The sequence below is a fragment of the Chaetura pelagica genome, unplaced genomic scaffold (assembly GCF_000747805.2).
Source record: "Chaetura pelagica isolate M959 unplaced genomic scaffold, ChaPel_1.0 scaffold806, whole genome shotgun sequence".
Lineage (NCBI taxonomy): Eukaryota > Metazoa > Chordata > Aves > Apodiformes > Apodidae > Chaetura > Chaetura pelagica.
The window spans coordinates 602,397-627,459 of NW_009953598.1; the positions used below are offsets into that span (position 1 = coordinate 602,397).

At 37.6% G+C, this 25,063-nt stretch overlaps 1 protein-coding gene across 1 annotated transcript in view; it reads right to left on the reverse strand.

Moving 5' to 3' along the window:
* TECPR2 (tectonin beta-propeller repeat containing 2) overlaps positions 1 to 25,063 on the reverse strand; it is a 42,075-nt gene that overhangs the window by 5,080 nt on the left and 11,932 nt on the right. Inside the window, 6 exon segments of the mRNA XM_009999804.1 lie at positions 14,080 to 14,228; positions 17,641 to 17,874; positions 18,711 to 18,800; positions 19,428 to 19,668; positions 21,585 to 21,726; positions 23,159 to 23,339. Of these exon segments, the coding sequence (XP_009998106.1) occupies positions 14,080 to 14,228; positions 17,641 to 17,874; positions 18,711 to 18,800; positions 19,428 to 19,668; positions 21,585 to 21,726; positions 23,159 to 23,339 (1,037 nt within the window).

Consider the following 25,063-nt stretch of genomic DNA (forward strand, 5'->3'; position numbering starts at 1 on the left):
TCTAAGTGAGCTCCTGTTTCCTCCTCAAGTTTCCCTGCCTCTCTGGGTATTTCACTTTCACCTTCTCTTCCTTGTTCAGGCTACTTAGCTCCTTCCAATCAAGTCACATCAATAAACAATCCTCTTACTCTCATTAGAGAGGATCCAGGCAATTCACTGATGGCAGCACCTGATGCTCTTAACAGAACCTCCTCTCTCCTCTGCAACTTTCTGCTATGGAAGAGACAGGAAAGGACAACTGACAGGACAGCTAGAGGTATGATTATATACAGCAGCTTTTGCCACAAAACAGTGGCAAGATATTGGGAAACAAGTACAGATAATTCCTACAGCCAGTTGCAGAGGTTTTACCTCTGTTTTGTTTTTTGGGGGATTTTTTGGTTGTTTTTATTTTGTTTGATTTGGGTTTTGTTTGTTGGTGTTGTTGTTTTTTTTCAACCAGAAAGCAACCATCTACACCACAAAGATATTCTCATGGCTTCCACAACAGTGCAGATAAAATTAATTTAAAATTTGTTGGACATAAGTTACCATATTTGGGAACAATCATACTGACAACTTCTTGGACATCCCTCATCTTCACTAGGTTTTAATTACCACAAGCATGCTTTAAGTATTTAATAATCTATATGACAAGAAACAGATCTCTACAGCTTCAGTTAGAGATTAAACAGAGCTCTCTGAACCACTGAAGAGAGCTATATGTGCAAATTTATAAATCTGCTGACAACATTTCAGAGACTGATCACCATGAAAATTAATAAATTATTTCAGTTATCAATTAATTCATTCAAAATGCTACTGCAAAGTAAGTCATGTTGTAATTTACTGAAGAGTTTGGAATTTTAAGGAGTTTCTCACCAGTCTCTCAGCCTTCCTTCTCAGATGCTGACACACCAAACTCTGTTTATACGTGTACCCAGGATATTCATCACTGTGAGAGATGGACTCATGGACCATTGATGGATTCAGTGTTATCTGATTAAAACAGTGGAACACTGTTTTCCTTTTACTTGTAGTGCCAACATTTCTAAACTCAAAAAACCTCAGGACACCGACTGTTTCAGACAGGAACAGAAAGCAGATCCTTATGCCCTGTGATCTTGTACCTCAGCCACAGAAACCCCAGTAGCAATATGTCTTTTGAGGATTTCCCACTACAACCATGGACTGCAAAGCATGCCAACTATGTACTTTTCAACATTTAAAACTACACACTAAGAGCTGTCTTTATTCTCTGCTACAAATACAAACAATGAAACAGTTTGCTAGCACCCGCGTGTCTGATGAGGAAACAATGCTGATAAAACTAAGTAAACTTGAAGGAAGCACATAACCATCAAACTGTTAAATGATATCAAGAAAGTGTCCATGCTAAAGACATTTAAGTTACAGTTGTCCATTAGCTTTGTAACTCTGTGCAATTATTTTCCTTTCTTTCTGCAAGTGACAGAGAAATCAGCATCAGTATAAGAACTTCATTTAAACAATAGTCTGAAACAAATTTTAAGTAAAAACTAATGCAGTTTCGCCCCCCTCCAGCTATTTTAAAAGTTTTGCCATATTGTAACCGCTTCCACCACCAAAACATAGTGGTTCAACTTCACTGTAAAGGAGGAATAGACACACACACAAAAAGGGCAACAGAACATTTTCCACGTCACTTTTCAGGAGCACAGAGTCCATGTATCAGCAGACCTCCACTATCTCTGTTCTGCTGCAAATACCCAGGATGAAGAAGACTAAACATTCTCAGTCTGTCCAAGCTTAACCATTGTCACAAAAAGTTGGTGGCTACAAGCAGCACCAATGTTGTCAACTTCAAAAGACAGTCAGGGCCAGGCTATAAGAAGGTCAGATCAGAGATACTTCTCACATTGTTAGACATTTCCTGTGTATCAGAATAATCTATTTTGATAGCTAACAGACATACAGACCCTATGAACTAGTATAACAAATAAAGCAACTTTGAGAGACCCTCCTCATATAGAGGCCTGATTATTAATATATATCTCAGCAAAAGAAATACATGCCCCTGTTGGAGCAAGTCCAGAGGAGGGCCACAAAAATGATGAGGGGGCTGGAGCACCATTCTTATGAAGACAGGCTGAGACAATTGGGGTTGTTCAGCCAGAAGAAGAGAAGGCTTGGGGGGGGACCTCACAGCAGCCTTCCGGTACCTGAAGGGCCTACAGGAAAACTGAGGGACTTTTTACAAGGGTCTTATAGTGAGAGGACAAGGGGGAACAATTTCAAAGTGGACAAGGGTAGATTTAGATTAGACATTTGGAAGAAATTCTTTCCTGTAGGGGTGGTGAGACACTGGCCCAGGTTGCTCAGGGAAGCTGTGGATGCCCCATTCCTGGAGGTGTTCAAAGCCAGGTTGGATGGGGCTTGGAGCAACCAGAGGTGTCTGCCCATGGCAGGGGGTTGGAACTAGATTATTTTTAAGGTTTCTTCCAACTCAAACCATTCTATGATTCTGAGCTCCAGCTGAATGGAGGTTGTAAAGCACTTTCAGCATTAGAGGTATCAAGAAAGCACAAGCAACGTAACAGCCCTACTGACCAGAACGTTTTGCATTCTGACTTTCAAGGAGAACAGCTTTTGAAATTAAGTGCCCCTTTTTTCTCTGCAGAGAAGTTCAAGGTTATACACAAGAGCAGAAAAAATTATAAATCTATGTTTAGTCTTCCTGGAAGCCATGTGTTCTTCAGTAATGCTGCTATTGAATTGTCAGAAAAAAAGCCTATTATTTATTGACTGAAAAACTGAAGCACTATTTTCCTCAGAAGCTTTAGAATAACAACACGATCCTTTCCCCCACTTTCTGCCTTCAGTGAATAAACAGACAAGGGCCTCAGTTGGGTATCTCCAGCCTGTGGCCAGCACAATCAGGGAGAAAAGGCAAAGCCAAGGAATCATTGAGCTCTTGTTATGTTTATTCCAAGCATTTTTCTTGCAGAAACACGGGAAAAGACTATAACATATGGCATCAAATCCTAGAAAAGGTCATACCAAACCCATGCAACTGTTCACAAAATCACAGAATGGTAGGGGTCAGAAGCGACCTCTGGAGATCATCTAGTTCCACCCCCCTGCCAGAGCAGGATCCCCCAGAGAACATTACACAAGAACACATCCAGGCCAGGTTATGAATGTCTCCAGGAATGGAGACTCCACAACCTCCTAGGGCAGCCTGTTTCAGTGCTGTCACCCTCAGAGTAAAGAAGTCTTTCTACACATTCAGGTTAAATGGCCTGTGTACAAGTCTGTGACCATTACCACTTGTTCTCTCACTGGACCACTGAGAAGAGTCTGACCTCACCCTCCTGACACCTGCCCTTCAGATATTTATAAACATTTCGAGATCTGCCCTCAGCCTCCTTTCCTCTAAGCTGAACAGACCCAGCTCTCTCAGACTTTCCTCAAAGGCAGATGGATCAGTCTCCTAATCATCTTAGTGGCTCTAAATATTCACCATGATAAAGCCCAACAGAACCATAAAACACATTCAAAATGTTTAGTACAACTGGTCCTTACAAGCAATAAAAAAAAAATAAATTAAAATATAATTGACAGTCACTTTAAAGATCATACAGACTACAGGTCTACTCAGGTTTGCCCAATGATCTTCTGGCTTATACCTAAGATTATAAACTGTAGTGTAGGACGTGATAAATTGTCTGTAATTACCACTACTGGTATCTCTAATAACATACTGAAAAATTGAACAATTAGGACAGGAGCAAGTAAGTTTTTACAGAAATGCATATTAAGTAAATACTACGTGCAACAGCTTCCCATGAAACAGAACATAATTTAGCACAAGGTAATAAAAACCTTGTATAAGCAAAGCTCTGAGTAACCAAGGTATTTTTTTGTTTGCTTTATAAAAACACATCTTTAATGAGCATCAGTAAAACCCCCTCTCACTCAGGCTATGCCAGTAAAGTGCACCTCTCTAGTTTTTGAAACTTAAACACTTTACTAAGAAAAGCAAACCATTTTTGCAAGGTAAAAACACCCATGCTTTTATAACTTCCGCCTCAGCTCTGTTTTGCTTTCAGGATTTTAAACAGTTATTAAAATGTTGCTTTTTACTGCCTTTTTGCTTTTACTCCTGTCTTAGCTTCATTAGACATGGGTGAGTAAACAAGGTCTTCCTAGAGACCAGACTATCTGGCAGTTGTGTAGGAAGGGCCACCAAGCAGGACAGACACCACAGCCCAGCCCTCCCAGCTCCCTGGCAAGGCAGCGAACTGATGGCTAGGCTGGTCTGCAGTGAGAGGTCATCAGCACCTTGTCTGCTTACATCAGCATCATAAAACAGGAAGAACAGTGAAACACCACCGGAGGGGCCTTCCCAGCTCCTAATTCAAGGTCAAAGGGTCTGATGTGCCCATCAGTTATCCCAGAATGTCTCCTTACTCATAAAATCAAGCAAGCTGAAGTCCACTTACATGAAAACCAACAATAAAACCTGATCTAACCAAAACTTATAAAAGGCAGAGGTAGCTTTAATAAAAATGAAACAAAATTCTCCAAAAGTTTTGGTTTATACTAGCGCAAGTAGTTTTTTTATGACTGTCTCTCAAAATCACTTTTCAAGGACTCCTATTTATTAAATACTTCAGGCTATCACTACCTGCAAGCACATGAACAGTTCCACTGAAACCAAGGCACATCCTTGCTAAATCAAGACATGTCTCCTTTACCCATGAATTTTTACATAATTATGTTTTTATTTTTAAATAGAATAATTCTGAAAAACTCTAAAAATGCAACAATTGTAATTGAGATACTTTATTTACCTGACTGAGCGTTAAATATATTTCTTAATCTCTCAGAAAAAATAATTAACTATATAATTCTGTGTTAGCTAACCAAAATATGGGCACCTTACAGAAGTGTAAATGTGAGGATGTTTCCAGTACAGAACAAATGAAGGTATGAAAACAGAACGTTCCCCTCCCCACACTTTCTGTTTTCAGTGTAAGCTAGTCTTGCCAAAAGGCAAATATACCACCTTGAGGTCATATTTCAAAAGGATAAGGAGGGATCGTCTACTGGGTGTATTTCATTTTGTGCACTTCTTGTGATCTGAGGCTTCTGGTGCTGATAATACTTGCTATCTAACGTGACAGGCTACATGCACATATTTCTGAACATGGTGATAGCAATGCCTCAAAACAAATACCAGAAGGCTAAACTGCAAAGCAGAAAAGCACAGTGAAATATAATGACAGCAGTTCTCTTAACTATCAGTGAAAAGGAAGATAGTAAGCATTGAACTAAGCAATGGATGAGGCAACTTTAGTAAAAAATACTGGAATGCATGGAAAAGCACATGATTTCTTAAGAAAGACATGCCCGTGAATACACATTTGCACTTCAAACATTATGACATTCAGAATTAGCTAATAAAAATACACTACAGCAGAAGCTTTGATCTCCTATGTTTACCTGCAACCCAACCTGATACAGATTAATCACTACTGCCAAAGTTTTTCTTTACATGATCTTGAAAAGTTCAATCCCTTCAGGAAAATCCCTTCCCTATTAATGTCTTCAGGAGGTCTCACATGAGTAAAGATATATGGAAGGACAGATTAGCTAGTCTGCAGATAACCAGAAGGTTTAATAACTGTATTACCTCTCCAACCTAAGCAGAATTGTTCTAATGAAAGACACTTTCTCATCTTAGTACTCCAAAGTAGAACTCACAGCAACACAGAAGGAATCAGTGCAACAGCTAGGTAATTCAAGCTAGTCTGTGCTAGTGAAAAAAAATCAGACTTGAAAAGAACAGTTATGTGAATTATATATTAGAAAGAACAGAGTTTTCCATGACAAATGCTTTCAAAAGTAGCATGGATGATTCTGAAGTAAAAGCTACAAAGCATTTTCAACAGAAAAATCACCCCCCTCCAAATACCCATCCTTGAAGATCATTTCGAAACAAATCAATCCTACATTTCATCTTTGATTTTGGCACCTACCAAAAAAGATGCAATGGCAAAATCTGATCTCGAGGAGTGATCACTGCTTCTTCCTGCAAGTACTACTTAACACAAAACTGGCCTTAATAATAATAGAAACCTCACTGAAAGATGCAAAGGCAAGGCAGATGGCAAAGGCAGGAAGCCTCCAGATTTGTATTAAGTGTTCTGTAAAGTAAGCAGAATTTATTTTGAGAGAGGAAAGGAAACAAAGATCACGGTAACCACTTCTGTCAAGTCATCACTCATCCATAAGGTACAACCAACCTACTTACACTGAATGTAGATTAACAAAAAGGAAGGTACTGAAAAGAAATGAAATCTAGTGTGTGTTGATTTCACAGAATTGCAGAGACATTTCCTAAATTTCAAACGGCACTTTTAACTACCTTTTGCTTCATAGTTTTAACAATTTTGAGTAACAGTGAAAGCGTGAACAGCCTTAATTTTTTTGCATGTGAGAAAAAAAGAGCTCCTCCTAGATCAGAAAGAACTCTTACCTATCATATAAAACTTAAAATATAGAGACAATTACTAGGTTGTTTATGGGAGGAGTAGTGAACCAAAAGTCCCTCTAACTTGAAATGCACACACTGCAAGAGGCCTTTTTATGGCAAAATAAGTTAAGCAGCACTCTTCTGCTGAGACCCTAGGGACTACAAAGGATCCTCAAAAGCTTTATACAGTAGCCAAACAGCAAACATCTCTTTAAATAAAACCCCTTTACTCCACAGTTTGGATAAGACAAGAAGATATATAAATACCCTCAATTTACAAAACTTCTTTTTCAACTTGGAACAGGCTGCCCAGAGAAGTGGTTGAGTCACCATCCCTGGAGATATTTAAAAGATGTGCAGATGTGGTGCTTTGGGACATGGTTTAGTGGTGGACTTGGCAGTGCTGAATTAAGGGTTGGACTCAATAGTCTTAAAAGTCTTTTCCAATCTAAAATACTATATAATTATATTATTCTATTATATTATTCTAATTAAGCAAATGGCAATTAATAAAATGCTTAATCTATTCTTAGAGCCAGAGTGATTGTTTACGAACAATAAATGGTCACTCAATACAAATACCTGCCCTGATCTTCATTTCCTTTAATCCTCTTAAGTTCTGCTTATCTGACAGAACCCTTAATGTAAATCTGAGATGGTGGTTCTTAAGGCCAGTTTTTATCCTAAGATGTACTTATAGGAAGTGAGCCTTTCTCAAGATCAGATGTCTCCACATCTTTTTCAGAAGGTGACAAAAATGAAATCTAAAATGTTGAAAGAATTATTTTCAGACAACCTTTCAACTTCTGGGGACCTTTTAAAGCACACTGATTATGTTTAACTTTTGATCAACTTCTACCCCATGATCACCTAAATCAGTCTTACTAACTATATCAATTTTATCACCATCCCTGGAGATATTTAAAAGATGTGCAGATGTGGTGCTTTGGGACATGGTTTAGTGGTGGACTTGGCAGTGCTGAATTAAGGGTTGGACTCAATAGTCTTAAAAGTCTTTTCCAATCTAAAATACTATATAATTATATTATTCTATTATATTATTCTAATTAAGCAAATGGCAATTAATAAAATGCTTAATCTATTCTTAGAGCCAGAGTGATTGTTTACGAACAATAAATGGTCACTCAATACAAATACCTGCCCTGATCTTCATTTCCTTTAATCCTCTTAAGTTCTGCTTATCTGACAGAACCCTTAATGTAAATCTGAGATGGTGGTTCTTAAGGCCAGTTTTTATCCTAAGATGTACTTATAGGAAGTGAGCCTTTCTCAAGATCAGATGTCTCCACATCTTTTTCAGAAGGTGACAAAAATGAAATCTAAAATGTTGAAAGAATTATTTTCAGACAACCTTTCAACTTCTGGGGACCTTTTAAAGCACACTGATTATGTTTAACTTTTGATCAACTTCTACCCCATGATCACCTAAATCAGTCTTACTAACTATATCAATTTTATCTTTGATTTTAAAATTATCGTTTTTTGGGACCAGAAATCTGAAAACCATTAAATCTTCATAAACACACAAGCACACACAAAGAGAACCATACTCTATGGTACCTACAGAGCTAATATTTGTGTTTCTTGGTAATTTTTAAAAATTATATTTAATCTATATTTAGGCATACTACAGCAGAAAGTAGATTTGTCCTGTATATCAACAACAGAATGAAAAACACTTTCTATTTCATGGACTAAAATAATTTCAAAGAAATTTGATCAGCTTTGTCAATGTCCTTAACGCATCTCCCAAAAAGACACTTAACTGAGTAAGTATTTTGACTTCTAAGATTGCAGAATGGAATGGATGAAGCACAGAAAGCATCTAAATATAAAACAACTAGTCCTCAAGATACTGCAATTATGTTATCAATCACTTCTGAAGTGTTGGGTAAAATCAAGAGGGAGGGTAGAGAACATAAAATTTATTTTTCGTCTCAAGAGATACTGCAGTAGGGAGTTGCAAAGGAAAGAGTAACAAATGAGAATGGTTTTAGGCTAGATTAAAAACAACCAAAGTATCACAGAATAAAGACTACTTATAGTCACTGATTTTAGCATGACTAAAATCTCATCAAAACTCTTGTCTCTGAATATCTCTGTGAAGCTGAGCAAAGATGGATGCTGGGCAATCACTGCATTCCTTTAACAAGATGTGACACCATAAAAGCAGAGTCTGTAGCTGCTCACAAGCTGCTTATGAGTCATGAGATCTGGGATATGGCAAGTCATATTGGCTCTGACATTTACTAGGAATTAAATATCCACAGTTGGTTTTAAATTACGTTATTTGAGAATGGTCCTGTACTTTAAACAAGTGAAAGGCAATTTTGATTTCCTTCTTCAAATAGAAAATGACTGAATCATTCACAAATACTTCTCACAGTATTTCTGTTATTCTGAAAATGAAGTGATGCAGCATGATCTGTGTCAAAGTCAATTAAGGGACAGATAACAGTAAGGTGCTGCTAATAAGCAAATATTGTCCACAGAATAGTCCACTTTTCAGCCATCATGTTATATTTGTTATCCAAACAATAACCTAGCATTTGGAAATCTTTTTAATGTTAATGTATTTTTCTTATTTTGCATTAAGCCTTTGTAAAAGCATGAATGGCTGCTCCTTCAGTATTTTAATGATTTGTTTTAACATGCTGGAATTGTCTCAAAACCAGCAGGCAGCCCATAAACTTCACCTCCTCTTCACCGTTTGAATTTTTGCGCTTTCATATTGGCTCACTACATTTGCAATGTCAGATGTTGGCAAGATAACAGGAGAATTATACTGGCCTGGGTATCAGGTGGTTATAATTTTGGAAGACAACATCATCCAGCTTCCTTGATAAGCTAATATAAAATAATTTCATTTTGAACCTTGTCCAACTAAAGACTTTCTACATGAGGAAGTCACTGCTAAAGAATGAGCCACTGCAATTCCAAATTTATCATGAACAGTTTTGTATTAAGTAGTTTAATCAGCTTCAGTGGAGGAGTAGAGAATGCACTTAGTTCATACAGAAACATACAGAAACAGCTTTATGGGCTTTTTTCCTGGATAGAAAGATTAACAAATCTTTGTTAAGACAAGACTACACAAGTTTAATTATCTGTCTCTTGGCAAACTCAGTTTAAGTGTTACTTAAAATCATGAAAGTTACTTAGGTAAATAGTTAACATTAAGAAGTTCCACATCCTGGAATGTGTTTTGCCCCTTAATACCACCTTTATACCACCTTAATACCCCTTAATACCACCTTTATGGAAGACATCATCACTAGTATCCCTAGGCTTCTCTTCCTGCTGCTCTACACCCAGAAGGAAAAATGTCTCTTATAGATTACATCAGAAAGACCCACTTACAACACACAAAGAATGAGTAGTGCAATCTAGCCCTTGTTGCAAGTGATACTGGTACTTACTTATCAGTCTGTTCTGCTATCCTGCAAAACAAGGTGCCATTTCTCCAGGTCTGACTGACTGCATTCCCAGCACAGAAGAACAAGTCCAACCAGAGCTGTGCTAACTAATGCCATGCAAATCTGTAGTTTCATTTCCCTGTTTCCCTGTCCTTCTTTGCTGTTACACCCTGAGATTCACACAAGGAGCTAATAATTGGCTGATGAAAGATAAGTAGAACTAAAATTAGTCAATCAAGTATGCAGGCACATTCAGTACTACTATGCAACATCAGCAGACAGTTCAAGTCATTTTGTGCCACGGAGCAATTAATGAGATGAGTAATCAGAGATCAGCTCCACTGCAGCGGTCCCAACCCACAACCTAGGAATTGCACCCATTTCTTAGCTTATCTTGCAAAGTATTAGAGAAGCAACGAAAGCAAGCACTGACGTTTAAGGAGAGATAAAAAAACCCAAAAAAACAGACCCTGGAGAAACTACGTTTTCCATTCTCTGTATTCAGAAAAGATTATCCCAGGGTACTGTAGGGGACTTCTTTCCACTCTGACCCTCTCAGCTGGCAGGTAGAAAGGACACAAAGTTGACCCATTCTGGGATCAAGGGAGAAGAGCTGCAATTGTACTGCACACTTACTAACCATGGATAATAAGGTAAGTCCCTAAATCTAAGCACAGCACCCTGTCAAGCATCCCAGGGACAAGGATAAAGGAAGAGGGAGGCAAGCACTTGAGTTCCATGCCATTTGAGCACAGCCTTCCCACAACCTGCTTCGTGCTGTTTGCCAGCCCAGCCCCTTGGCTGGTACAGCAGGTATTCAGCATGTGGTTCAAGGCTGCATTCTACCATGTGCCTAGAGAAGCTGCTGTGTAATAAGAGTAATCTTTCATTAAGGATAGAAAGAAAAAAAATCTTCCACTTTTGAAAAAAAAAAAAAAGTTATTTGTAACAATTAGATGAATATGGGATGACCTATGTTGATAAGGCAGCATCTTTATTTCTTTTTCTTTTCTTTTTTTTTTTTTTTTTTTTTTTTTTTTTGGTAGTGAGAGAAATCCTGTAGAATTCAAACACACAGGACAAAGCTTCAAGCCACACATTTCAAATCTGGCTGTACTGTTTTCCATGATTGTTATTATGCTTTTTCAAATGCACAGAGCCAAACCACTCGGTAAAAAAAAAAAAAAAGCAATCCACATTTTACCTGTATAGGTGGTTCAATCATTATCCATGCAGGAAGCATCAAACTTGGGTTAAAAGGTTGAGTTCCTACACGGAAATAAATGCCACCACTGCTGTCACAGGCCCAAACATGCTGATTTCCACAGGTCAAGCTGATCAGCTTTACAGCACCTAATAACAAAGATACTATTAGCAAGCTGGCATTTTCCTCTCAAATTCAGAACTTTCATTTAGTCTTGATTGTATTACATGCTAGGTTTAAACACAGTCACATAAAAATTATTCAAAGTTAATTCAACTTGTGAGACAAAAAAAATCACTGGATACAATGAATAAAACCAACAGGTAGTATATGTGAGGTATTTCTTTTAAATCTAAAAATAAATGTTTTAGTCACAGGTTAGTGCAATTTCTAAAGCACACTAAAAATATTATATTAAAATAACTGGATTCAAGCAGGGAAACACTCTGTGACAAATGTTATCAGTGCCTAGACAAACTTTCACATGGCCTAATGTGAACTTTTCTCTGCATCTGGCTGTCCTTGTAGACTTTTCAAGGTGTTGATCTGCTAACACCTTCAGCAATGAGCATTCCTAATGCTACCAGCACTCTAAAAATATGAGCATATAGATTATGCATTCCAGTGCTAACAGACCAGTGTCTCATCTGTAAATAAAGGAGCTGATTTTCAAATGGATTTACGTTCAACAGTGTACATGTTTATTATACCTAACTCAAAAGTGCAGCAGTATTTTAAGTCCATGAAAGTCAGCAAAAAAAAGCTACCAAATAAGTATGTTTTGGAATTTTGGAGTGTTTTGTTTAGGGTTTTTTTGCATACCAAATCACACCCATCAGTCTTGCTATTAAAAATTTGCAAAGATAGTAGAGAAGCATACTGGATATTTTCAACTAAAACTGCAATTCTTACCCTTTCACATTCATTTTAAAACAGCCATGGGATGTAAGATACTTAACATTTGGTATTTTTTCTTCTCAGTGTTGGAACAACATAGCGCTAAGTAATGGAAAACATGTTCTGCAGAAAGAGGGACCCAATGAGTACAGATACACTACAGAAGGAATGCCCTGGTCAGGCTCCAAACTAAAGACTCCAAAAATAGGCCTCACTGTTAATTAAACATGCCAGCACTGCTTGGGGTATCCCATTCTTGGTAACAATTCTCTCTTCAGGGATGTGAAATCTGGCAACAAGTCCTTGTGAAGTGCATCACAGACAGCATTCCTTAAAGAAGGGGGTGCAATTTTATGTGACAGAGTGCAAGTTTAAAGCATTTATTTATGCAGCAGGCAATATTCCCTGTTGCTAGTGAACAGAACAGGGAACAACAGGACTACACAGCTGTATCTCTTAGTTACGTGAAATAATAAACAGATCTCATTCACTAAAAGTATTTAACTTCTGAATTATAGGAAGTAGAATTAATTCCTCTCACCCCAAAACCTCCTTTAATCATGCAGCTTCATATTAAAAATAAATGACAAAACTATACACAAAAATTTCTGTGGCTTCAATAAGAATGTCTAGAACCACTTTCTTTTGCAGGCAGAGGCTTGACATTCAGCTACGAAGTCAGAATCTTACTTAAAGCCTCATTATTCCTTCTAACGAAGTATGACTTGAAGTAGTAGCTTTGTCACATGATGTCTTAGCTGTTGAAATGTTCGGATCCAAACAGACACATATCACATATCACCTACTTGGCATACCTGATATTATTTACATCTGTAGTACAAATTGATATTAAAAAATGCAGCCCTTAGGTAAATGTTTTGGGGTTTCTCCCTTCTCCCACTGTTTTTATTCTATAAAGTCATGTTAACCACATTCATGGACTCTTTAGAGAAAGTAGTATGATTCAGAGGCATTGTTTATTGTTGAAATCAAAAGGTCATTCAACTGTGTTTAGAAACCTTGATACCAATAGTGTGGAACCCTAATCAGAACAGTTTACTAGATACTACTCCCAGTACATAGTGTAAAGGCAGAAGTAAGATACTACCAACATAATATGAATATTTCAACATTAATGCTGGCAATCCCATCACTTCCATACAGAGTTCTGAAATGCATTTTACAATAACTTGCTTCCCCCCACCACGAAATTACAATACTAATGTTTCAGGAGTAAATTGAAACACACACTTGACCAATAACAGTAGTTCTTCCATTTCTTCAGCCCCATTAGAGCAAATGAAGGCTCTTACGTTATAAGCGTGGATGTGCACTCTCTTGTCAGCAGTAAAAGATTATCCCAGGGTACTGTAGGGGACTTCTTTCCACTCTGACCCTCTCAGCTGGCAGGTAGAAAGGACACAAAGTTGACCCATTCTGGGATCAAGGGAGAAGAGCTGCAATTGTACTGCACACTTACTAACCATGGATAATAAGGTAAGTCCCTAAATCTAAGCACAGCACCCTGTCAAGCATCCCAGGGACAAGGATAAAGGAAGAGGGAGGCAAGCACTTGAGTTCCATGCCATTTGAGCACAGCCTTCCCACAACCTGCTTCGTGCTGTTTGCCAGCCCAGCCCCTTGGCTGGTACAGCAGGTATTCAGCATGTGGTTCAAGGCTGCATTCTACCATGTGCCTAGAGAAGCTGCTGTGTAATAAGAGTAATCTTTCATTAAGGATAGAAAGAAAAAAAATCTTCCACTTTTGAAAAAAAAAAAAAAGTTATTTGTAACAATTAGATGAATATGGGATGACCTATGTTGATAAGGCAGCATCTTTATTTCTTTTTCTTTTCTTTTTTTTTTTTTTTTTTTTTTTGGAGGAGAGAGAAATCCTGTAGAATTCAAACACACAGGACAAAGCTTCAAGCCACACATTTCAAATCTGGCTGTACTGTTTTCCATGATTGTTATTATGCTTTTTCAAATGCACAGAGCCAAACCACTCGGTAAAAAAAAAAAAAAAGCAATCCACATTTTACCTGTATAGGTGGTTCAATCATTATCCATGCAGGAAGCATCAAACTTGGGTTAAAAGGTTGAGTTCCTACACGGAAATAAATGCCACCACTGCTGTCACAGGCCCAAACATGCTGATTTCCACAGGTCAAGCTGATCAGCTTTACAGCACCTAATAACAAAGATACTATTAGCAAGCTGGCATTTTCCTCTCAAATTCAGAACTTTCATTTAGTCTTGATTGTATTACATGCTAGGTTTAAACACAGTCACATAAAAATTATTCAAAGTTAATTCAACTTGTGAGACAAAAAAAATCACTGGATACAATGAATAAAACCAACAGGTAGTATATGTGAGGTATTTCTTTTAAATCTAAAAATAAATGTTTTAGTCACAGGTTAGTGCAATTTCTAAAGCACACTAAAAATATTATATTAAAATAACTGGATTCAAGCAGGGAAACACTCTGTGACAAATGTTATCAGTGCCTAGACAAACTTTCACATGGCCTAATGTGAACTTTTCTCTGCATCTGGCTGTCCTTGTAGACTTTTCAAGGTGTTGATCTGCTAACACCTTCAGCAATGAGCATTCCTAATGCTACCAGCACTCTAAAAATATGAGCATATAGATTATGCATTCCAGTGCTAACAGACCAGTGTCTCATCTGTAAATAAAGGAGCTGATTTTCAAATGGATTTACGTTCAACAGTGTACATGTTTATTATACCTAACTCAAAAGTGCAGCAGTATTTTAAGTCCATGAAAGTCAGCAAAAAAAAGCTACCAAATAAGTATGTTTTGGAATTTTGGAGTGTTTTGTTTAGGGTTTTTTTGCATACCAAATCACACCCATCAGTCTTGCTATTAAAAATTTGCAAAGATAGTAGAGAAGCATACTGGATATTTTCAACTAAAACTGCAATTCTTACCCTTTCACATTCATTTTAAAACAGCCATGGGATGTAAGATACTTAACATTTGGTATTTTTTCTTCTCAGTGTTGGAACAACATAGCGCTAAGTAATGGAAAACATGTTCTGCAGAAAGAGGGACCCAATGAGTACAGATACACTACAGAAGGAATGCCCTGGTCAGGCTCCAAACTAAAGACTCCAAAAATAGGCCTCACTGTTAATTAAACATGCCAGCACTGCTTGGGGTATCCCATTCTTGGTAACAATTCTCTCTTCAGGGATGTGAAATCTGGCAACAAGTCCTTGTGAAGTGCATCACAGACAGCATTCCTTAAAGAAGGGGGTGCAATTTTATGTGACAGAGTGCAAGTTTAAAGCATTTATTTATGCAGCAGGCAATATTCCCTGTTGCTAGTGAACAGAACAGGGAACAACAGGACTACACAGCTGTATCTCTTAGTTACGTGAAATAATAAACAGATCTCATTCACTAAAAGTATTTAACTTCTGAATTATAGGAAGTAGAATTAATTCCTCTCACCCCAAAACCTCCTTTAATCATGCAGCTTCATATTAAAAATAAATGACAAAACTATACACAAAAATTTCTGTGGCTTCAATAAGAATGTCTAGAACCACTTTCTTTTGCAGGCAGAGGCTTGACATTCAGCTACGAAGTCAGAATCTTACTTAAAGCCTCATTATTCCTTCTAACGAAGTATGACTTGAAGTAGTAGCTTTGTCACATGATGTCTTAGCTGTTGAAATGTTCGGATCCAAACAGACACATATCACATATCACCTACTTGGCATACCTGATATTATTTACATCTGTAGTACAAATTGATATTAAAAAATGCAGCCCTTAGGTAAATGTTTTGGGGTTTCTCCCTTCTCCCACTGTTTTTATTCTATAAAGTCATGTTAACCACATTCATGGACTCTTTAGAGAAAGTAGTATGATTCAGAGGCATTGTTTATTGTTGAAATCAAAAGGTCATTCAACTGTGTTTAGAAACCTTGATACCAATAGTGTAGAACCCTAATCAGAACAGTTTACTAGATACTACTCCCAGTACATAGTGTAAAGGCAGAAGTAAGATACTACCAACATAATATGAATATTTCAACATTAATGCTGGCAATCCCATCACTTCCATACAGAGTTCTGAAATGCATTTTACAATAACTTGCTTCCCCCCACCACGAAATTACAATACTAATGTTTCAGGAGTAAATTGAAACACACACTTGACCAATAACAGTAGTTCTTCCATTTCTTCAGCCCCATTAGAGCAAATGAAGGCTCTTACGTTATAAGCGTGGATGTGCACTCTCTTGTCAGCAGTGATCTACCATACTCATTAACTGGAGGAAAAATGTCTAAAACATTTTCACAGTATTCACCCACAGTGACAGGTAAAGTGAAGTATTTCCTGACCCTGGATTTCGCCAGTACCACCACTGAGTGCTGTGAAGCTAACAGAAACAGCTAAATGTAAAGGTTGAACTTCTGAACTGCTGAAGTTCACCAGCCAGGTGTTACAGTCAGCAAGCGCCAACTACATTAATTTCCTTTATGAATGCTTTGAGATCTTCAGACAATAGCAAGAAGTTATTTATTATTTCAGTTAAACAGTTATTACCTAAACTGCTGGAAAGTAATGGTATCATGGAAACAATTTCAAATTCTACTAAGCAACGTGAGGAGTCTGGACAAACCTGTCCTGTAGGTCACTAAAGACAGAGGGAATTAAGCAGTGCTTAAACAACAGTATAAGTAGTGATTTGGAACCAGTTCTTGAAACTGGTTTGAAAACATGGTGTTAAACTGATAAACACTAATTTTAAAATACGTGTTTTAAAAAGTTTTCCATTAAGTATTAGAAATAGTATACTAAAATTGTACACGAGGCTAGAAGTCTACCAGCTTTGTCTGCCTTTCCTTAACCCTGAACCTAAAATTGTTTCTGTCTGTTCTCTGGCCAGCCATGGATACTTATATTAAAAATGGAAAACCTACAAAACAGCTGAATTATTTTTCAGGTGGTGCAAGAATGGTGCATAGTTTCTTTTATTTTTCAAATAGAAATACTGCCAGCAGCCTGATTACCCCAGAGCCAAACCAGGAGGATATTCTAGTGATCAAAACATGGGCAACAATCTTGGTCTTACACCTTATCAAATAAAAAGAGCAGCTAACCAGCAGCATGTTCTTAACATTATGCTGAATCTTCTGATCAGTAGAAACTTGAATATTAGGAGTGTTACCAGCTGCATCACTTATGCATCATGCAACTCTTGGAGCATAATTTTTCCGTGACAAGATCCTAATGAAGCTTTGACCGTGCTATTCAGGATGCGTTTAATCACAAAGTTCAGGGCCTTGTGTATGGATCTGCCCAGGACCACACAATTCTCTACACTGTAGTACAAACAAACAGTAAAAGTGGTGTCTCCAGCAAAAGGCTAAAATGAAACATTATTTGAAAGCCATAGCTGTTCCTGATTTTTTGCAGTCCTCTGCTGTGAGGCCCATTGTTGTAAGGTACTATTCAAAGCAGGAAATGTCATGTTCAGTAAACCAACAGATACTTTTAAAGGAAAATACTGACAGTCAGCTAAGAGAGTTAAGAGACAGTCTACTCAATAAAAATGTCATACCTAGCTGGGAGAGATCCAGTTTTGTCCAGTGCATCCCTGTTGGACAGCTGGATGAAAGTGTCCTGATAAATATCTGCCCAAGACTATCCAAACCCCAGATGGCATCCTGGCAGGCAGAGTAATGCACCATTTCAGCATCCGGTGGCAGCTGCACCGTAGAAGGATGAAACTGAGGATTCTGATCACTGACACAAAACAGATCCTTGTTGCTTTGGCACAGCCACAGAAAGCTTCCTATGGAAAGGACATCTCAGTTATTAAAATAATTCCTAATCCACTCTGAGAAAGCTTATACACCTGCTTCTTCTAAAAAAAATTATCAGTACATTTGAAGATGACACTAGATCTTCTTGGCTATGTTCATAGGGTAAGATTTTGAAGTTGCAAACACATCTCAAGCCCTTACTTAGGCAATAAAATACTGCCTCTCAAATCAAGGAAGTAGTAAGTGATGTCCTGTGAAGAAACATCTCATTTAGAGAAACTAATAGAAGACTAACAATGCACTGCCCTTTATTCTTTTGCTCTTCTTTATCCTTGATAATTGCCTTTGAAAAACGGCATTCCTTTTCAACACTAAATCACATACTTTTGCCAATAAAGCTGGTGTACTTAGATAACATTTGCTAACTGTTGTAACTTGCAGTTGAATTTTTTTATGTGGTCACACTTCTACTGATAAAATGTGCAATTTTGCTCCTGTAAGTGCACTGATGGGAGATGTACTTGGTCAGTATGAATGTTCCAGCAAACCCTGCTCCAAGGTTTCATATTAAAAGTTCTGGCAATTCATGCTGCCTGCAGTTTAGGAAGTTACTGCTCCTGAAGGACTACCTGTTTCTCTTCGGTGCCACTTCCCACTAAAGGTGGCAGAGTGAATTATATGCTTTTTATTTAACCTCCAGTAGTTCTACAGATTTATTTCCACATTATTTCAAATATTTTAGATCCCTATGTACAGAAGAGGCACCCAAAATCTGAAATAACTCAGGATATTTAAGTAATTACATCATCAATTTGACTCTATTCAAAAGTTAGATATTATATGCCTGCAGTGTTCACTCACTAACCTTCTTTAGATGAAGCTGTGGAAGCCAACACAAAAATCCATTTTGTGGCAGAAGCAGTACCACGAGGCACAATGTTATTCCAGTAAGTGCCTTTAAAGAAAGAATGGAGTGGTATTAGTGGGAAAGTTAATTTTCTATTAAAATTTTTTATTACTTAGATGTTACTATTTTAAAGAAATTCTATTGCAATAAATTATTACATGTCATCTAGACAAGATTTTCTACATAAATCTTTCAAGAAACAATTGGTTTTCTGGAAGCTCATGTTGAGCTTGTCATCAACCAACAACCTCAGATCCTTTTCCCCAGGGCTGTTCTCAATCTCTCCTCCCCCAGCCTGTAGTCGTGTTTGGGATTAGCATAACATTACTGTTTTGCATAGTCACATCGATCATATACCAGGCTCCATTGTGCTACACATAACAGGTACAATAGCTTAAGATTGCCCAGAGAAAAGACACGTGTAGGTACTAAAAGGAGTAATGTGCACAGTTCACTTGTGGACAATGAATTTTCCATGAAAAATATTTCCCTTTAAGCAGAAAAGTATTCAAGAACAAATGCTAAGGAATAATTAAATTTAATTTTTAAACATTAAATTGTATGTTAAAACTGCTTTGACTCACCATGGGTATTTTTCTATGGTGACAGAACTCTTCTTAATTACTTCCTCCTGTTTATTTAACTTTAAAATGTTAGATGTAAAAGCACACCAACCTATTAAGTTTCCTTTTGCCACATGGAATTCATTTTTGCCTGAAGAGATCCAGACTCCACTGCCATTAACTCCAAGGAGGCTGGGTTGACACTGAAGCTGCTGTGACCAAAATGCCATCCGAAGTTTATCAGCCACCTTCTCCACAGGTGCCTGAGCTGCTGTTGCCACTGTATGAGTTGCCTGGATTATCGTCTGGAACAGGCTGCACTGGTCAAACACTACATAATCAGTGATGCTTACCTGGGGAAAAGAAAAAACAAACAAAACCAGTGTTCTTAATAACTTCTTAGGCTTTTGGGTGAACTGCAGAATCTTTCATTAGAAGCTTTTTGTGTGTGTGTTTGCTTTATGCATAGGAAATCTACCAAGAGTTTAGAAACTTTTTAAATGTAAGAAGGGAAAAATAAAAATGGTACATTTTGAATAAGTAAGAATCTTGATAATAGACCAGACCAATATTAAAAATCATCTTATAACTCCCTCTGACCCAACAATCCACTCTGAATTCTTCATTTTAAGAAAGCCGTTTGCTTTGGGATGACTTTTCTCTCCCCCTAAAAACATGCTGAACTCAGCAAACTAAGAGGTGAATTTTCAGATTCCCAAAGGAAGAGAGAAACTTGCATAGTGTAGCTATTTAAATCACATCACAAAAAAAAAAATTGATCTAATACCACCTCATGGGCATTTTAATTCATAAGGCAGGAGAAGGTCTAAATAAGCAATTGCCCAAATTCTGTCATGGACAACTAGGTTGACAATACACTGGGATGCTCCTAGAAATGAAAGAAATGCTTAAGAGCACAAAAAAAGCAGATTGCTAATAACCTGAAAGGCAAGCTATTCATAATCCCATATGTAAAAGAGATTATATATGCACATAAACCCAAATTCTTTTAACTTAGGTAGACTAGACATGTAGACAAACAAATTTTCTGTGTAATTGTTTTTGTACCCCTGTCTCCCCCACACTTATCTCTAGGGAAAATAAAAACTGGGGAAAACAAAGAGTTGGGAATTTATATTTTATATATCAGGGAGTACTTGAAGTAACTTTGTTTTAACCCATGGTTTGAAGAAACCTCACCTGAATGGCGAAATGCAAAATAAAAGCACTTTTGCAGGGTCACAGAATCACAGAACGGCAGAGGTTGGAAGGGACCTCGAAAGATCATCTAGTCCAAAGCCCCTGCCAGAGCAGGGTCACCTAGAGCACATCACACAGGAACACAGCCAGGCAGGTTTTGAATGTCTCCAGAAAAGGACACTCCACAACCTCTCTGGGCAGCTCATTTCTGTGTTCTGTCACCCTCACAGTGAAAATGTTTTTCCTCACATTTACATGGAATCCCTATGCTCCAGCTTGCACCCATTGCTCCTTGTTCTGTCACTGGACATCACTGAAAAGAGCCTGGCTCTGTCCTCCTGACACTCTCCCCTTACGTATTTAGAAACATGAATGAGGTTGCCCCTCTGCCTCCTGTGCTCCAAGGTAAAGAGACCCAGTTCCCTCAGCCTTTCCTCATAAGGGACCTGTTGCACTCCCTTAATGATGGCTCTGTGCTGGACTCTTTCAAGCAGCTCTGTCCTTCTTGAACTGTGGGGCCCAGAACTGGACTCAGTGCTCCCGATGCAGCCTCACCACGGCAGAGTAGAGTGGAAGGAGGACCCCTCTCGACCTACTAACCTCACTCCTAATACACCCCAAGGTGCCACTGGCCTTCTTGGCCACAAGGGCACATTGCTGAGGCAAATTACTTGTTATTTATTTCATCTGGCTAAGGAAAAGGATGGTTACTGGAAGCACAAAAGAAACTGCATTTAGCAGCCAGACTTGAACACTCTTCCTGCTGCTGGTCAGACACAGGCTACATGCACCATTGACATGACCTGGTAGAGCACCTGTGTTCTTGAAAACTGCTCTGATGCTGCTCTGGATGACCACAAAATGGTTCTTTTTCCCCTTCGTTATATCAGACATGAAAAGGCATTTCAGCCATAGCCACAATGCATATTTAATATACTATACTATATATTATACCATAATATATCAAATAATTAATTGAATTTTACCTTAAAAATCTCATGGGAAAACAACATAAATAATAAGCCTATGGTAAAAGACTCAACTGAAGGCAAAATAAAAAAATGCCTACTTGCCACCAATGGTTATCATCTCCTTGTGGTTTCTTTGAAACTATACCAGTTCTGAACCACAGATTTCCATGGATATCCAGAGCCCATAATGTCTGCTGATCTCCAAGGGTTATGCACACTGGTTCCAAAGCTTGCATTTCACTGGAAATGTGAACAAGTAAAATAATTAAAAACCTTACTTCAAATATACACTTACAATATTTTAAGGAAGCTGTTACAATGCTAACAGCAGCTCAAAAGTATCAAACTCAGTGTGTCCAAGCTCAAAAGCACATTTAATTTTAAAATTTCACAGTTATTCAGTAATTCAAATTTTATTTGTTTGCATAAGTAAAAACTATTAAACAAAAAAAATGAGTCCTTCAAAGATCACTGAGATTTGAAACTTGGATACATAATAAAATTAAACATAAACTATTTTGCTTGGTAAATAAGAAATAAAGAGCTGTGTTCTTTAAGTATTTGATAAAGCAGCTTCATAAATGTATATCTCCAACTTCTCTGACCTGTTCTGAGAACAATACTAGTAGTTCAACAGCCACTAACAGAAAACTCAACCTAACTAAATAGCAAAGATAAATGTTGAGTTTAGGACTGTAAGTTTTCTATGTAAGTAAACAACTTTCAAGCTCAGAAAGTCAACAGGATCAGGTGATCATATCAGACATTTAAAAGGTAGCCAACAAAGGTTCAGAGAACCTTTCTCAACAATTTAAGAACAAATACAGATTGCTTTCTGCAATTTTAATACAAAGCCCAAGAACATCAAGTGTACCTAAGACATAGATCAAGAAGATATTTTAATTAAATAAACCAATTATTTTCTTAGACTTTTCAAGAGACAAATACAAGGTAACACAAGTTAAAGCTTCACAATAGGATATTCAGTAGAAGATAAACACATATTACAAGAACTGGAATTTCTTCCTATACTTGCTTCAGGCTGATGTCATAAAAGAGATTATATTCTAGATTCTCACAGCCAGAAGTAAATGCTCAGTGCTCTTCACTTTATCACAAACTAACTACTGTGAGCACAGGATAAACTACAGAGCTAAATACCAATTACCCAGAATATTTATAAAAATCTGTGACTGGGAAGTGGAAAAGTATTATCCATCTGTGTGGATGACCAAGAAAATTCTGAGATTTAATCTCAGAAAAAATTCACTTAAGTATTTGGACAGCTTATTGAAGCCATTATAGCAAAGATAAAAGAAACAGCATTTAATCAAAAAAGTAATGTTGACAGGCATTGAAAAGATCATTTAAAAATTGTTCTTGCTTTCTTAAACTCGCTTTAACTATTTTGTCCCTTCTGTTTATTGGCAATTTTTTTCATTACAGAGCAGTCATTCCTTAGACAGAAAAACAGCAGTCACTCTGAACATGGCTGGACAAAGACTATAGGGAATAAACACACAGATGCATATACACGAGTTCAGTCACATTTTTTCAAATCAAGGAATTCTAGCTCTGAAAACAATTATTTTATAATAATTTTATAATATTTTATAAATGATGTTATATATTTTATTCTGGTTCCAACACTGTCCCAGCCCAGTGCCCCTACCTGACAATGTCACTTTTCCACTGCTCTCCTTCAGGACAAAAGCTGCGCACTCCCTCCCGGTACAGCAGGGCCCGCTGCTCGCTCAGTGCCCACACAACATTATTTCTGGATGTAACCTGTGACAGTGGACAAGGGCAGTCAACCTTTACTGCTCGGGCACAAGGACGATCCACACTCAGGCCTAGAAATCAAAAAAAGGATTGTTTTACAAACTTTGGCCTTATGCAGCTGAAAGAAAAGAGACAAAGCTATTGAACAAAATAACATCAGGATGGGAACATCCCTGATGCGCTAACACTTTTCACTTGATCATTATTACCTTGATTTAATGTTCTTTCTGTAAACTATTAATTATTTCCTCTAATCTAGCTGAATATTTTAAGAAATAAATCGCGGTGTGATACCCTGCAGAGCGCACGAGCCCTGTCCTATCATTTCTGTCACTTTTCTCCCTCTAGTGTCAGTATCAGGAATCTCCATGCATAGAGCTTGTATGAGACTTCACAGAAGCATCGGAGAAAGAGGCAGTAATAGAAGAACTTTTTTGGAGACCATGCCAAGGAGAGAGGCAACCCGATCTGAACAGTGGTAGCAGAGCTATTACAAAAGAGCATGCCATAGTGAGTAGTACTGAAAGGAGTGAGGATCTGCGAGTTTTACAGGTAGTTTGCACACATTTATACATATAATCTAGACTAACAGGTCTTCTTTACTGAAGTTTGATTTGCATGACTGCATGTGAAATACCTCAACAGACACAGCTTTTGCTTAATCCTCTCATGCTGCCAAAGTAAGCATGGACAGACTCATCTCTACCACATCCTAAACAAGAAGAATGCTCATTTCCAAATCTTTTATTACAGAAGTTAGAACAGTGGGAGGAATGAAAAGATCCTGGAGAAACAACTATCACTGGTTGCCTCACATTAACAAGACAGATATACTAAGAATTTATTTTTGGCATCTAAGACAAATTTAGAAACAGAACAGCAGAATGTTGGCTAATGTAATCAAAGCAATCTCTCAGACAAGAACAATATTGATTCAAACCACAGAGCCGTGTGTGATTGGCATCAAAAGTTCACCCTTTATCTCCACTATCCACACTTTATTGGCAATCTGCATGTGAACTCGGGCAGGCAACTTGATTTCTCTGTAACTGCTAAACTAAATTAAAAAGAAATAATTCAAGAGTAGAGATTCTTTGAAATAATGTTGTGTATTTAAATGGTTTTCTTAAATCATAAAGAATTTCTATATTGTGCTACAGCAATTAAGTCTACAAGAGAAATTAGGAGAGTACCAGAATTAAATGGAAAATAAATAAGAATTCAGATAGCCTCTCTGAAATATTGTCCTGCCTTAGAGTGTCTTACTGTTTTCCCCCTTACCCAGCCCACCTCTTACTTCTCCAGTAATTCTTTCAGCATGTGAGTTGTAAATTTTCTGTACCAATTCTGCTCTCTGTGTAAAGTCCACATGTCAAAGAATTCTTGATACTCTTCTCCCATAACTCAAGGACTTGGAGTTCCACCCTGGCTCCTTATACTTCACTTGGATATTCTCTGCATAACACCTTCCAAATGCATCCTCTTTTATTCACTGAACCAGATAAAACCAAGGCCATAGCTTTGAAGTTGCCACTGCACTATTCCTTTTTCTGATCCTTCCCTCATTCACATCCAGTGAGAAGGCAGCTGCAACAACTGCTGCTTCACAGCTCATTGAATTCCTCCACTGGCTTTGCTTTCTCTACCACATAAAATACTGTCACGGCTTGACATACTTGTCCTATCTCCAAAGTGCTTTAAGATCTTCTGTCTCAGAATCCCTTCCTTTCATTATCAAGTGCTAACTCTTCCCTCCAACAGATTTATGCTTTTCAAAAAACAAGCTTCTACTTTC